At 39.7% G+C, this 15,590-nt stretch overlaps 1 protein-coding gene across 1 annotated transcript in view; it reads left to right on the top strand.

Moving 5' to 3' along the window:
- IFT80 (intraflagellar transport 80) overlaps positions 1–15,590 on the top strand; it is a 122,548-nt gene that overhangs the window by 86,513 nt on the left and 20,445 nt on the right. Inside the window, exons 11-13 of the mRNA XM_059686914.1 lie at positions 4,527–4,601; positions 9,422–9,585; positions 12,383–12,447. Coding sequence (XP_059542897.1) covers positions 4,527–4,601; positions 9,422–9,585; positions 12,383–12,447 — 304 coding nt within the window. The remainder of the gene's footprint in view (positions 1–4,526; positions 4,602–9,421; positions 9,586–12,382; positions 12,448–15,590) is intronic.

The raw sequence follows: 15,590 nt of genomic DNA, 5'->3' as shown, positions 1-15,590 counted from the left end.
ATAAATGATGCAAAAATGAACTTCCTAACCATTGGAATAGGGGACACCTAGCAGCCTGACAACAGAGTGAAATGTATTCATTCATTAAGGACACAAGGAGCTATTTAGGCTTAACATCATAGCCTGTGGTAATCATGTTCATATTGATGATCCAAAGTTGTCCAGAAATAATGAAAGCAAATATTATTCAGTATACTTTGTATTAGAAAGCAGGGAATGATTCCACACATCCAAGACTTTCACCTAAACATACTTGGTATTTAAAACAGTAGCTCAGTGTGTGCTAATAAATGTTGAACAACTAACTTTTTGCCTTGATTTGCATTGTCTGCTGATTTCTGTGATGTAAATACTTCTACTATGGCCAATTTCAAGCTATCAATGTGTAGTGTTTGAAAGCAGAATTGAGAAGAGGTACCTTATAGCATTATATGGTTATAATCTAATCATCATTGAATATAAAATCGAGGATAGAGATTATATGTCTTATTCAACATTTACATGCCCAGTTACCTACTAGCACAGTGTCCAACATATAGTAGGTACTTAATAAATAAGAAAGTATTTTTGAGTAAATAAATGGATTGAAAAATAGTGTTGTCTTGGTATCCTCATGCCCAGTAATACATAATGCAAACTAATACATTTGCTAATTTAATTAACCATTGTTACAACTGTGTATTAATATTTCTCACTCACTATGTATAAATTTGCTACAAGTGAGAATCTGCAATTTCGTATAATAGCCAAGTCTGGAGTAATGAAATGAGAGAAGTAAAGGAGAGATCATTAAGAAACAAGCAGCTCAATTGTACATGAAAATGTTTTTCTTTCATAAAGAGAAAGAGCAACAGGAAGAATTTGAGAAAAGTCAAGAGAGATACCAAGTTAAACAGTTGAGATACGGGGAAGGTACTATAGAGTGTGAGAAAATATCAATCATTCAATGAACATAAGTATTTGAATAATTAGTTTTCATGTGGTTGAGGAAATAGAGAATATTTCTTCAGTTTAGGATTTTTTTTTGTCTCAAGTAGGTAAGACTTGATGGCTCTTTATAGTGGCAAGGATATAATGTTTGAATCTGTAGGATTAGTATCATTAGGTGTTACTTGTATTAGAGAGGTTGCTTTTTAAAATAATTACTAATAGTTCAGTAGGTTTTTTTTTTTGTCACTCCAGTAACTATCTTTTACTAGTTAATATGTGGCAAAATATAAAATTGCTTCTCTTTTGTTTTCTGATTTACCATGACTCCCATCTCTTGTTGTCAAGACATTTATTAAGGTACAGAATATTTACTAAAGTGAAATACCAGGGAGCAGTAATGGGAATGAGTAAGACTGACACGTATGATCACCAAAACATATTTCATTAAATTAAAAACACCTACTAATATTTTATGTAATCACTATTACTTATTGGGCACTATTATATTTTTTATGTTCATGACTTAATATACTCTGTGTGTTGGGTATTATTATTATTACTAGAGGCCCAATGCACAAAATTCATACAAGAGTAGGCCTTCCTTCCCCAGTTGCTGGCACCAGCTTGCCTCAGGCACCCGGGACCCGGGCTTCCCTCTGGCCACCTACAGACACCTGGGACCTGGGCTTCCCTTGTAGCCCCATTTTCTTCCGGAAGGACATCCGGTCTAATTAGCATATTACGCTTTTATTATTATAGAGGTCCGGTGCACACAAATTTGTGCACCCGGGGAGGAGGGCGAGTCCCTCAGCCCGGCCTGTGCCCTCTCGCAGTCTGGGACCCCTCAGGAGATAATGTCCTGCTGGCTTAGGCCTGCTCCCGGGTGGCAGAGGGCAGGCCCAATCCCTAGGTGCAGCCCCTGGTCGGGCTCAGAGCAGGGCTGATTGGGGAGTTGGGGCGCCGCCCGCTGTCATGCACAGAGCAGGGCGGATCGGGAGGTTGCGATGCCACCCTCAGTCACGCTCAGGGTAGGGCCGACTGGGGGGTTAGGGCACCGCCCCCTGTCACACTCAAGGCAGGGTCGATGGGGAAGTTGCGGCGCCACCCCCTGTCACGCACAGAGCAGGGCCAATCAAGGGGTTGGGGCGCTACCCCCTGTCACTCACAGAGCAGGGTCGATCAGGGGGGTGGGGCGCCACACCCGGTCACACACAGAGCCGCAGGGCGATCAGGGGGTTGGGGAGCTCCCCCCTATCAGGCACAGAGCAGGGCTGATCAGGGGGTTGGGGCGCCTTCCCCTGTCACGAACAGAGCAGGGCGGATAGGGAGGTTGTGGCCCTGCCCCCTGTCACACACAGAGCCGCAGGGCGATCAGGGGGTTTGGGCGCTGCCCCCTGTCACGCTGATCCCAGTGCTGGGAGGCATATTACGCTTTTACTATATAGGATAGAGGCCTGGTGCACGGATGGGGGCCGGCTGGTTTGCCCTGAAGGGTGTCCTGGATCAGGGTGGGGGTCCTCACTGGGCTGCTTGGCCAGCCTGGATGAAGGGATGATGGCTGTTTGCAGCTGGACACACATCCTTCAGGTTGGGGGTCCCCACTGGGGTGCCTGGCCAGTCTGGGTGAGGGGCTGAGGGCTGTTTTCAGGCTGGCGGGTGACTGAAGCTCCCAACCGCTCCTTTTTTTCTTTTTTCTTTTTTATTCTGGACCAGCTTTAGCTCTGAGGCTTGGCTCCAGCTCTGAGGCCTCTGCTGCTGAAAGCAGGTATCTGGTTTGTTTGGGTTCTATAATCAAAACACTGTTTCAACTCCAGCTCTGAGATCCCGGCTGGCTGAAAGCAGGTTTCTGGGGTTTTGTTTAGCTTCTATATTTGTAACAATGTTTCAAACTGCAAGCTCAGAGGCCGAGTGGCAGGTGGGGAACGTTGGAGTCCTCCGTCACTGAAGCAAGCAAGCCTCATGTTCGCTTCAAGCTGCCTGGCTGCCGGCCGCCATCTTGGCTGGCAGTTAATTTTAATATCGCCCTGATTAGCCAATGGGAAGGGTAGCGGACGTACGGCTAATTACCATGTTTCTCTTTTATTAGATAGGATTATTCCCATTTTATGAGATGAAGAAACTAAAGGACACAGAGTAATTAAATAACTGGCCCTAGGTCCACTTACTTAACTTTTTTTTTACTAAAGGAAGAGCTGGGATTTTAATCCAAGATTTTAATAACTGTTGCCCCTTTTTTACTAATAAAATATAGTTTTTAAAACTAACTTGCAAGCTATATACAGTTTACATGAGAAGTTCTGGAAAAGAAAAAAGTTCTGCAAAAAGAAAAATATATAGAAGCAACTCTATGTTAAATATTCATCTGATTTCACCAATAATTGTATAGAATATACTCATTCAACATTACAGTTTGGGGAGGTTATATTTCCATGACATGTAATTTTGTGCATGGATATTTTTTAAAAACTTACATAATCATTGTTCTTATTAGTTCTCTTGACAAAGAACAAAGGTTAATTCTAATAACTTCATGAATGAAACATACCATATTTTTTCTAAAATACAAAAGCACATCTTTATTATATCTGCAACCCCCAGATCTATTCATTGTTTTGCTTTATATATGCATTTAATTATTAAAATATGGGTGTCAGACTCCAAATTAGCCAAGATTAATTTGTGTGTTTACTCACTTCAACCTTCCCTTTCCCCCATCTTCTGGATCTGAATATGAAATTTGAAACATTGCTTCCATGAAAGTAATTGAGAGAGATTCAGAATATATAAGAGTAATGAAACATTTTAAACTGTGAAGCAACTGATTACTAGGAGATAGGTTTTACAGGCTCTAAATGTTCTGTCCGCTCATCCCTATCGTTGAATCATATTACACTATAAAAACCAAAGGAGTTATTTGTTCACTTATGTATCCATTTATTTAATAAGTATTTATATAATATTTTACAGTTTACAGCATGCTTCACAAACATCTGTTTGGAGACCTGTATGAGAAATAAATCATGTTTATCATGTTCTTGTTGCGTATTATGTTTGTTCAGTATCTGCTATATAATAGGCAGTTAGCTAAATACTTGGGTAAGTTGTCATTATCTTCATTTTACATATAAGGGAACTGATGCTTAGAGGATTAAGCTTCTTAAACTCATATGGCTGACAGGTGGTGAAACCAGATTTCTAATCCTGATCCGTTTAGGCAAAAACCCATCCCCTTTACACTATGCCATGCTGCTACTGTTTTTCAGATGAGAAACATTAGACGAGTTGCCCGAATCACAGAGCTAATAGACTTTACTTGGACTTACACTTAGGATTCCTCAATTCATTTATTGTGATTCCTACAATAAACTTTTATTAAATGCTTCCTGTGTGCTAGGTTTAGGGACAGAGTCTCTGTGTTCTGTTGAGGGATACAAAAATTAAGTGAATAATTTCAGAACAGCGTGCCAACCGCTGTAATAGAAATATATACAAAGTTACTGTGAAACTAAAAACACTTAAAATGAATACCTGTCCCCTTATTAAAAAGTATTCTGTATCTTTAATGTTAATAAATTTCTATTTTATTTGTCTTTCAGTACAAAGAACTGGAATACACCACTTATATTTGATCTCAAAGAAGGAACTGTTAGTTTAATTCTGCAAGCAGAAAGGTAATTTATCATCTTTGACTACTGAATTTTGGCTTAAAATATTTCAAATCACAGCAAAGCACATGTTAAAGCATGCCATTTAAGAATGTGACATTAGTCATTAGGTATCAATCTGTTTCTACTATTTATTTTGTAAAAAGTGAGAGAATAAGGTCTTAGATCAATGGTTCTGAAGCTTTTTGGTCTCAGAATTTGCTTACTTTCATAAAATGATATGAAGGGTTATATGAGGGTTATAGATATTACCATTTACTATAGTATTAGAAATTAAAATTGAGATCTAAAAGTTATTAATTTTAAATGATGAGAATAAACTCAGAAGTAAATATCAGATTAATGACATGAGAAAATGAGAGTGAAATGGGCAAATTACTATGAAATAGTTTTGACCTCAAGGTCCCTCTGTTTTCTATTCTGTTTTTATTTTTTATTTTTTAAGTATATTTTTATTAATTTCAGAGAGGAAGGGAGAGTGAGAGAGAGATAGAAATATCAATGATGAGAGAGCAATCATTAATCAGCTGCCTCCTGCATGCCCTCAACTGGGGATCAAGCCTGCAACCCAGGCTTGTGCTCTTGACTGGAATTGAACCCGGGACCCTTCAGTCCACAGGCGGACACTTTATCCATTGAGCCAAACCGACTAGGGCTCTGTTTTTGTTTTTAAATATTGGTTGAAACTCATTAATTTTATAAGCCACCACTTGGCTGTGACCTGAAGTTTAAAAAATGATATCCTCTGCCAACACTCTCAGTGTATATAGGACGAAACTCCAGACCAAATAACTGGAGTAATGATAGAATAGCTATTACTCAGGAATCTACACTTATCCATGAAACCTATCAATCTTTCAAGTACATTGATACCCTGCTGAATCACAAGTCAAACTTAGAAAACTACAACCCAATAAAACCTGGAATAAAGTACGAAAATGTAATAGACAATTACCTAAAATAACTAGCTATGAAAATATTTGCACAAAACCTTGTATTTTATTCCCTTTACTCACTACCTAAGCAGCTCTTAATAGTGTTTATTATCAGGTTTTCTAGCCCACAGCATTTTATAAATAGCAAACCAGAAGAGGAATGGTGCTGGTGGGCTGTTAGAAGCTGGCACAGTGACAGAAAGAAAAGTGACTGGCTGGCAAGGGAGCATAGAGAAAACTTAAAGCACAGAACTGTGGAGCTGAGCGGCATCATTATTTTGATGCACCAACAGATTCTCATGAGTCAAAGCTATTAGTTAACTAGTTACCGAAGAGTATGATCATCATATTGATGACCTTGATTAATCAAGAAAATAATTGTGTCAAGTTCTTTATCATCTGTTTAATGAAATTGAATATATGATTTATTTATTTAGTCATATCATAAATTTTAAAAATAAAAATACATCTTTGCTACTTAAAAGGTAAGATGTTGTCCAAAGAACATTTCTGACATTTTTTTATTCAAACAATTCCAAATAAATTTATTTATACATTATTTATAAATATGTAATTTTTAAATATGCTCTTAATAAAGGCATATAACAGTGGAGTCAATTATTAGGTAATTAAAGAATTGCTGGTCTTATTTGTACATTTAGATTTGTTTGCTCCTTGAAACTGTTTACTCACAAGGAGATGAAAAGAAGAGAAAATGCTTTTATTTATTTATTTGTTTATTTATTTAAATCTTTACCCGAGGATATGTGGGTTTTTTAATTGGTTTTTATTTTTTTTTATTTTTTTTATTTTTTTAAATATATTTTATTGATTTTTACAGAGAGGAAGGGAGAGAGATAGTTAGAAACATCGATGAGAGAGAAACATCAATCAGCTGCCTCCTGCACATCTCTGACTGGGGATGTGCCCGCAACCCAGGTACATGCCCTTGACCGGAATTGAACCTGGGACCTTTCAGTCCGCAGGCCGACGCTCTATCCACTGAGCCAAACCGGTTTCGGCTTTAATTGGTTTTTAGAGAGAGAGGAAAGGGGAGAGAGAGAGAGAGAGAGAAAGAGAGAGAGAGAGAGAGAGAGAAAGAGAGAGAGAAACAAACATCTGTGTGATAAACATTGATCAGTTGCCTCTGGTAAGTGCCCCGACCAACTGGGGATTCAACCCACAACCTTTTAGTGTACCGGACGATGCTCCAGCCAACTCAGCCAACCTGGCCAGGGCGAGAAAATGCTTTTAGTTCTGAGACTAAGAAAGAATGTATACTAATACGATAGGTCACTTTGTCAACATTAGCAAATATGCACTAATGTGTAAAAAAACCTTTAATTAAAGTACACACTAATAATCAAGTATTAATTTAATTAAAGTGTATATATTTGGGCTTTATTATATACTAACTTTTAATTGTTTTTGTGTTTATTTCCTATTTGTTCCCATAGCAAGAAAGAATAATTAGCAATTCCCAAGTCAAGAAATAGTTCTGAATCAAGGATATTAAAACCTTGAACATAAGATTTTAAAAAGTAATAATGTGTTCAGTATTGAAGAAATAGACACTCCAATATAGCAGTAGTAGGAGTGTAAATCAATGCAACCTTTCAAAGGGCCGTTTAATGATATATATTAAAATTTTAACAGTATAAGACCTTTGATCCAATAATTGCATTTCTAGAAGTTATAGTAAGGAAATCAGTAAGGTAGATGTACAGGGATGTGTATAGACTAGACATTCTTTAAAACAGTAAATAATTTGAAATAAAAGTCCATTAGGAATGAGTTAACTAAGTAAAGTTATGATATATCCATACTTTATTTGCTATAAGTTATCTTTCTGGAAATATGATTGCAAGAGATCTTTTCATTTCTCCATATTGTTTGAATTGGGGTGTGTTACGGTGTTTGGTTTTTTTTGCAATGTTTATATCAAAGAAAAAAATAGCAGCCATAAAATATTTACATTTTGACTTAATAAAAAATTAAGTACACAGAACCCTTATACCTTGGATATAATTATTAACACAGCAAATGAACCCTAGTCCCTGCTATTTAAAAATGTGTTCTTGCTGAAACCGGTTTGGTTCAGTGGATAGAGCGTCGGCCTGCAGACTGAAAGGTCCCAGGTTCAATTCCGGTCAAGGCCATGTACCTGGGTTGCGGGCACATCCCCAGTAGGAGATGTGCAGGAGGCAGCTGATCGATGTTTCTCTCTCATCGATGTTTCTGACTCTCTCTCTCTCTCCCTTCCTCTCTGTAAAAAATCAATAAAATATATAAAAAAAAATAAAAATAAAAACGTGTTCTTTTAGATATGAATAAATTTACCAATGCTCATCATACTATTTTAAAGTCAAAGCATTTAATTTTAATAAATGCTGGCCCTAATGTTAATTTTTTAAATTATGTTTTTATTGAATTTTAAAGAGAGAGGAAGGGAGAGGGATAGAGAGATAGAAACATCGATGAGAGAGGAACATCATTGATTGACTGCCTGCTGCATGCACCTCTACTGGGGATTGAGCCTGCAAGCCAGACATGTGCCCTGACCGGGAATCGAACCAGCAACCTCCTGGTTTCTGGATCAACGCTCAACCACTGAGCAACACCGGCGAGGCCCTAATGTTAATTTTTGAGTCATTTCTACTGTTTTGGACTTTAACCGATATTTAATCTTTGTCTTTAACATAATCATTAATTGTGAAATCTGCGTTAATGCTGTTTCATGATACAACTAGCATCAGGCATTAAAATCACTGAATGTAAATTGTGAGATTTTCTTATTGCCTTTGTATAGAGATGCTTCTTTAGGAAAGGAAAGGAATTGCAAGTATAATGTAAAAGGGGTCAAAATTTTAGTACATAGGGTAGTGTTTATGGGCATTTTCATTTTACTTCTCCCACCTCCATTAAAAAACAAGAACCTGGAAACAAAACTACCAGTGTTGACTTTGCAGGTTGTTTGTATATTTCATTTTGTTTATACCTATGTACTTATTTTAATTGTAAGGTTTAGGTTTTTCCAAAGGATTAACTATTGTCTAATATAAAAATATGAGCGGCCCGGTGCATGAAGTTCCTGCATGGGGAGGCATATCCCTCAGCCTGGCCTGCACCCTTTCACAATCCGGGACACCCCTCTTACAATCTGCGACTGCTGGCTTTTAACCACTCACCTGCCTGCCTGCCTCGCTTCATTGCCCCTAACCACTGGCCTTCCTGCCTCATTGCCCCTAACCACTTGCCTGCCTGCCTGGTCACCCCTAACCACTCTGCCTGTCTGCCTGATTGCCCCTAATCACTCGTCTGCCTGCCTGATCACCCCTAACTGCTTGCCTGCCTGCCTGATCGCCCGTAACCGCCTCTGCCTCGGCTCCCGCGGCTTCGTACAGAAGGAAGTCCGAAAGTCGTTCAGTTGTCTGTTCTAATTAGCATATTATGCTTTTATTACTTATAAAAATACTAGAGGCCCGGTGCATGACATCGTGCACTGGGGAGCAGGGGTGTTCATCAGCCCGGCCTGCGCCCTCTTGCAGTCCAGGACCCCTTGGGGGATGTCTGCCTGCCGGGAGTGGGCCTAAGCCAGCAGGTGGACATCTCCTGGGAGGTCCTTAGTGCTGCTGTGGAGGTGGGAGAGGCTCCCGTCACTGCCGCTGTGCTCGCCAGCTGTGAGCCCAACTTCTGTCTGAGTGGTGCTCCCCTATGGGAACGCACTGACCATCAGGGGGCAGCTCCTGCATTGAGCGTCTGCCCCCTGGTGGTCAGTGTGCGTCATAGTGACTGGTTATTCTGCCGTTTGGACGCTTTGCATAGTAGAGTTTTATTATATAGGATAGTATACTCCTATTTGAGAATATTTTTTAATTCTTTATTTTTTAGACATTTTCTTCTTGTAGATGGTGGTGGTATCTATTTATATTCTTATGAAGGGCGCTTCATTTCTTCTCCAAAATTTCCTGGAATGAGAACAGATATTCTGAATGCACAGACTGTATCTCTGAGTAATGATACCATAGCAATAAAAGACAAAGCTGATGAAAAAAGTGAGTACATTTTTATAATCTCCTATGTCAAATATCTGTGAAATTTGTTAACACTATAAAATTCTCATACATTAACTTTCATTTTCTTATCTATTGATATGTAACTTTCTATGAAAGAAATATGAACTTTCTAATTTGTCCTAGTCATGAATTAATGAAAGAACTGAACTATATATAAAGTTGTCATACTCTATTTAACAAATAGATATTGTTACAATAACAAAACTCAGTGGTAAGGAATAAATCTTCACATATTCGGTAGCTGTTGGTAGAGAGATTGAATTCAAGATTGTGAGTCTGAAAAGGTTTGTTAATTTTTAAGTTTATTGATCTTTTTAAATACTTCCTTTTTCTTTTGGTAACAGTAAATATTGTGCTTCATTGTACTATCTATTTTGCTTACATTTTTAAAAATCAATATTTTAAATTAGTGAAATAGAACAAAATTATGAATAATTTTAATTTTTCATATAAAAATCTAGACCACATACTTAAAAATACATATGTCAGGTGTTTTGTAATTGCATAGTTCAGTAAAACATTTGGTAATTGTTTTGTTTTTAAGGACTTCCTTTCTAGGTAAAAAGGGAGAAAAGAAAAGGAAAGGAAATCATTTCTAGATAGCAGACAGATTTAAGATGGCTGTGTAACTGTTAATTATAATTAGGAAGTCAGATTTTTGTCTTCAATAAACATAAATTTGAAAATCTCAGTCATCACTATGAGTTATTTATACTTTTCTTATTGAACACCACATAGTGTAGGTAGGAGCTTTAATATATATGTATATTTCCAACTGAATATACCAACTGAATATAACTTATATGTGAAACATATTTCATTATTCTTTAGTCCTTTGATAGTTCGTAGAATTTTACAGTTAGAAAGAATTATGAATATTTTCAGAAACAGATTTATATGCCAATAAACTTTGTTTTATTTACATAAATTTTGATTATTGAGTTAAGATGATCATGTAACTTCATTTTGCTGTAAATAGAAAATCAAAAAGACTAACATTATTATAGAACTGATATAAAATGAGAAGGAAAATATTTTCCTTATGTTCCCTTTTAAAGAAACTAGTACTCATTAATGGCTAAATAGAGGTATATGTTAACAATGGAAAACCCAATTGAAGTACCTAAATCTTTACCCGGGAATTTAAAAAATTTCCTTTCAACGGGGCCATCCACAAATAAAATCAGTGGTTTCTTTCTAATTTGGGAGGTCCTTCATAGGCATGATTCTTGAACCAAGCACAGTACTTTATATCATGGTAGGTGCTCAATGAATACATGATAATGGATTTGAATATACGCCTGTGGGTGACTGGTTAAGTAATAGAGAGGTACTGCTTTTGACTTCTGTCTTGCACAGATATAATAGGATATTAGTGTGGGTGATTATTTGAAACAAATAATCTGGGTATGAGGAGCATGAAAGTTAGAGAGCAGTTACCATACTTATGTTTAGAAGCAACTCTTTCAGCTCCCAGTTTCTGTTACATGTTATCACCAAAACACAGTTCCAACCTCCCATAGATCAGGGCCACTTAGAGATGTGGAAAAGTAGATGAGTTCATCCTTTACCTCCAGCTTTTTCTAATATGCACAGTCAGCGTAGGATGGAAGGCTTTTTAAAAAAGTAATAGTTTGTATAGTTATGAAAATAACTGGGTTTACCAAGCCCAAATCATATTTTAAAAATGGAAGCCAAAATTTTCTAATTATATTTCTATATTTAATTCAAAATTCTGTTATATATTTTTCTTTTTCATCTCTCTCAGCATAATTGTAAGTCTTAGAACATAACTTACTGTTGTGACATGATTCCTCTGTGAATATAACCAGTGACCTCAAACTTAATATCTTAAGGTTTACTAAAAACTGAAATAAATATAGTAAAAGTGTGCTCCTCTAGGATTTAATATCACATTATACATATTTTAGCATTTTTATTATCTTTATAAATTACCCAGTTTTTTTTCTGACTGTTTGTACCATTTCTGTCTTTTCATTTCTGTAATCCTATGTGCATGTTCAGTTACATAAAATGACTCCAGTTGGGTTGAATCTTGGGCTGAAATAATTCTGGAATTACTTAAAGAGAATCACAGAAACATTCCAACAATCTTCCCACCCTCGCCCCAACAGTCTTTTTAAAAGAGAAAAGAATAACCATCAATGTCACTGTCATGTTTGAAACCTTTGGTGAAACAGAGAAGGGGACAGAGACAGCATCTGCTCCACGCAGAGAATCCCTGTTAGCAAACAAGGACACTCCTGTCCCTCAGGAGATGGCAAGGGTTCAAGTTCTCTGCCAGGGACCCAGGACAAACACCCGACAAATTATACCATAGTGGTATGCTGGCCACAGGGAACTGAACAGTACGTAACACATTGCCTAGTAGTATAGTAGGCACTTGACACAATCTTCCTTTGTGAAATAATGATTGTGATGTTATACTGGGTCTAAATCAGTTATCAAAATTAGAGATTCCATTCAGACTTGGACTTGCCATTGTTGATCCTATGCAGCATTGAAGCCATGCCATTAAAAACCACTCTAATTAGGGAATGTATGTTTTAGGAAGTATCCAATTCCACTGTTTTCATAAGATATATGACCCCTTTAATAAGTAGACATTTGATGCTGCTGCTCTTCTGTGCTGATAGATACTCAATTGGCCGCCGAGTTAGATAATTTCTCATGAGGACTATATAATTCCATTGAAGTTTACCAATAAAAATTTTTAATGTAATACATTAACTAATGTTCTACTTTTTTTTCCAAGTTATCTTCCTCTTTGAGGCATCAACTGGAAAACCATTAGGTGATGGAAAGATTCTCTCTCATACGGTAATGGACATTAGCTATTTTTAATGTAAATAACCACCGTTTATTTCCTTTAATATTTATTTTCAATTTGAATAACATACATTTGTATGATTCAGAAATTAAAAAATCGTAAAAAAGTATAAAGTGAAAATGTCTGCCTCCTACACCTGTTCCTCATCAATAGTTTTTCTACCAAATAAGTAACCACTTTATTAATCTCTTACATATCCTTCCAGAGATTTTTAATGCGAACACAAACAGAACTGATATGTCCTTTTCCCACTCTTTTAGAAAACCGTAAAATACAACTCTGCACCTTTTCTCACACAACACTATTTCTGGAGAACTTTCCATATCATCATATGAAGTACTTTCCCAAATCTTTCCCCATCTCACCATACATATAACATTTTATGGATGTATCAGAATTTCTTTAACCTGTATCTGAGTGATGGACATTTGTTTCCAGTCTTTTGCTGTTACAATATTGCCAAGATGACTTACCTTGCAAATACCTTCTTGCACAAGTTTTAGTGTATTCTGAGAGAAATTCTTGAATTGCTGGTTTTTAAAGATTTTATGATAGTATACGTAGATACAATTATTTGTTGCGATCAAGATTCTTGCCCTGACCAGTTTGGCTCAGTGGATAGAGCGTCAGCCTGTGGACTCAAGGGATCCAGGTTCGATTCCAGTCAAGGGCATGTACCTTGGTTGCGGGCACATCCCCAGTGGGGAGTGTGCAGGAGGCAGCTGATTGATGTTCTCTCTCATCGATGTTTCTAACTCTCTATCCCTCTTCTTTCCTCTCTGTAAAAAATCAATAAAATATATATTTTTTAAAATTCTTAGAGTTTAGGGACTAGTTGAAAAAAAAAAAAAGAGATTCTTGCTGAATTCACAGATCCCAGCAAGTCTTCAGACATAGTACACAGTAAACAAATACCCCTTGAATTGAATTTTAATCAATCCATACAGAACCATTTTCAAATTATGAGAAAATGCATTTCACTAGCTAGTATAATGTAATAGATTAATGCAATATGTGAGAAATACTTTGTTATTGTACACAGATTACTAATTGTGCAGTCAGAAGTCTGGATTGTAAATTCTAGATATGCTTCTTACCAGCTTTTTCTGAGCAAACTCACTTAATGGCCATGGATCTCTGTCTTCTCATCTGCAATCCTATCTAATAAAAGAGAAACATGGTAATTAGCGTACGTCTGCTACCCTTCCCGTTGGCTAATCAGGGCGATATGCAAATTAACTGCCAGCCAAGATGGCGGCCGGCAGCCAGGCAGCTTGAAGTGAACATGAGGCTTGCTTGCTTCAGTGACGGAGGACTCCAACGTTCCCCGCCTGCCTTGCCGGCCTCTGAGCTTGCAGTTTGAAACATAGTTACAAACATAGAAGCTAAACAAAACCCCAGAAACCAGCTTTCAGCTGGCCGGGATCTCAGAGCTGGAGTTGATACGGTGTTTCGATTATAGAATACAAACAAACCAGATACCTGCTTTCAGCAGCAGAGGCCTCAGAACTGGAGTCAGAGCTAAAGCTGGCCCAGAATAAAAGAAAAGAGAAAAAAAGGAGCAGTTGGGAGCTTCAGTCACCCGCCAGCTTGAAAACAGCCCTCAGCCCCTCACCCAGACTGGCCAGGCACCCCAGTGGGGACCCCCACCCTGAAGGGTGTGTGACCAGCTGCAAACAGCCATCATCCCCTTACCCAGGCTGGCCAGGCACCCCAGGGGGACCCCCACCCTGAAGGGTGTGTGACCATCTGCAAACAGCCATCATCCCCTCATCCAGGCTGGCCAGGCACCCCAGTGGGGACCCCCACCCTGATCCAGAACACCCTTCAGGGCAAACCAGCCAGCCCCCACCCAAGCACCAGGCCTCTATCCTATATAGTAAAAGGGTAATATGCATCCCAGCACCAGGATCAGCGGAGCCTCGAGGCCTCCTAGTACCAGGATCAGTGTGACAGGGGGCAGCGCCCAAACCCCCTGATTGCCCTGCGGCTCTGTGTGTGACAGGGGGCGGGGCCACAAACTCCCTATCTGCCCTGCTCTGTTCATGACAGGGGAAGGCGCCCCAACCCCCTGATCACCCTGCGGCTCTGTGTGTGAGAGCGTGCGGCGCCCCAACCCCCCGCCCACGGACCCTGCTCTGTGTGTGACAGGGGGCGGCGCTCCAGCCCCCTGATCGGCCCTGCTCTGTGCCTGATAGCGGGGAGCTCCCCAACCCCCTGATCGCCCTGCGGCTCTGTGTGTGACAGTGTGCGGCGCCCCAACCCCCTGATTGGCCCTGCTCTGTGTGTGACAGGGTGTGGCGCCCCAATCCTCCCCCCCCCCCATGGGCCCTGCTCTGTGTGTGACGGGGTAAAGCCATAACCTCCCCATTGGCCCTGCCCTGAGTGTGACAGTGGCGGTGCCCCAACCCCCTGATCCGCCCTGCTCTGTGTGTGACAGTGGCGGTGCCCCAACTCCCCTATCGGCCCTACTCTGTGAGTGACAGGGGGGAGCTCCCCAACCCCCTGATTGACCCTGCTCTGTGCGTGACAGGGTACAGAGCCCCAACCCCCCTGATGGGCCCTGCTCTGTGCGTGAAAGGGGGCAGCGCCCCAACCCCCTGATTGGCCCTGCTCTGTGTGTGACAGCGGGTGGCGCCACAACCTCCCCATTGACTCTGCCTTGAGTGTGACAGGGGGCGGTGCCCCAACCCCCCAATCGGCCCTACCCTGAGTGTGACTGAGGGTGGCATCGCACCCTGCTCTGTGCATGACAGGGGGCGGCACCCCAACTCCCCAGTTGGCCCTGCTCTGAGCCCGACCAGGGGCTGCACCTAGGGATTGGGCCTGCCCTCTGCCACCCGGGAGCAGGCCTAAGCCTGCAGGTCGTTATCTCCCGAGGGGTCCCAGACTGCGAGAGGGCACAGGCCGGGCTTAGGGACCCCCCTCCCCCGTGAGTGCACAAATTTTTGTGCACCGGGCCTCTAGTATAAGTATAATTATCTATCTCAGAAGATTATTTTCTGTTTCACAGGAAATGAATGTGAAAGAATCTATAAAATATAAGGCTTTAAAAACATAAGATATTTCCATAAATCAGTTCTTACAAATCTTTAAAATATAGACAATCTACTTAGAGTAAATTGTTGTGTGA

The sequence above is a fragment of the Myotis daubentonii genome, chromosome 3 (assembly GCF_963259705.1).
Source record: "Myotis daubentonii chromosome 3, mMyoDau2.1, whole genome shotgun sequence".
Classification (NCBI taxonomy): Eukaryota; Metazoa; Chordata; class Mammalia; order Chiroptera; family Vespertilionidae; genus Myotis; species Myotis daubentonii.
This window is presented reverse-complemented; position numbering and strand designations above follow the sequence as displayed.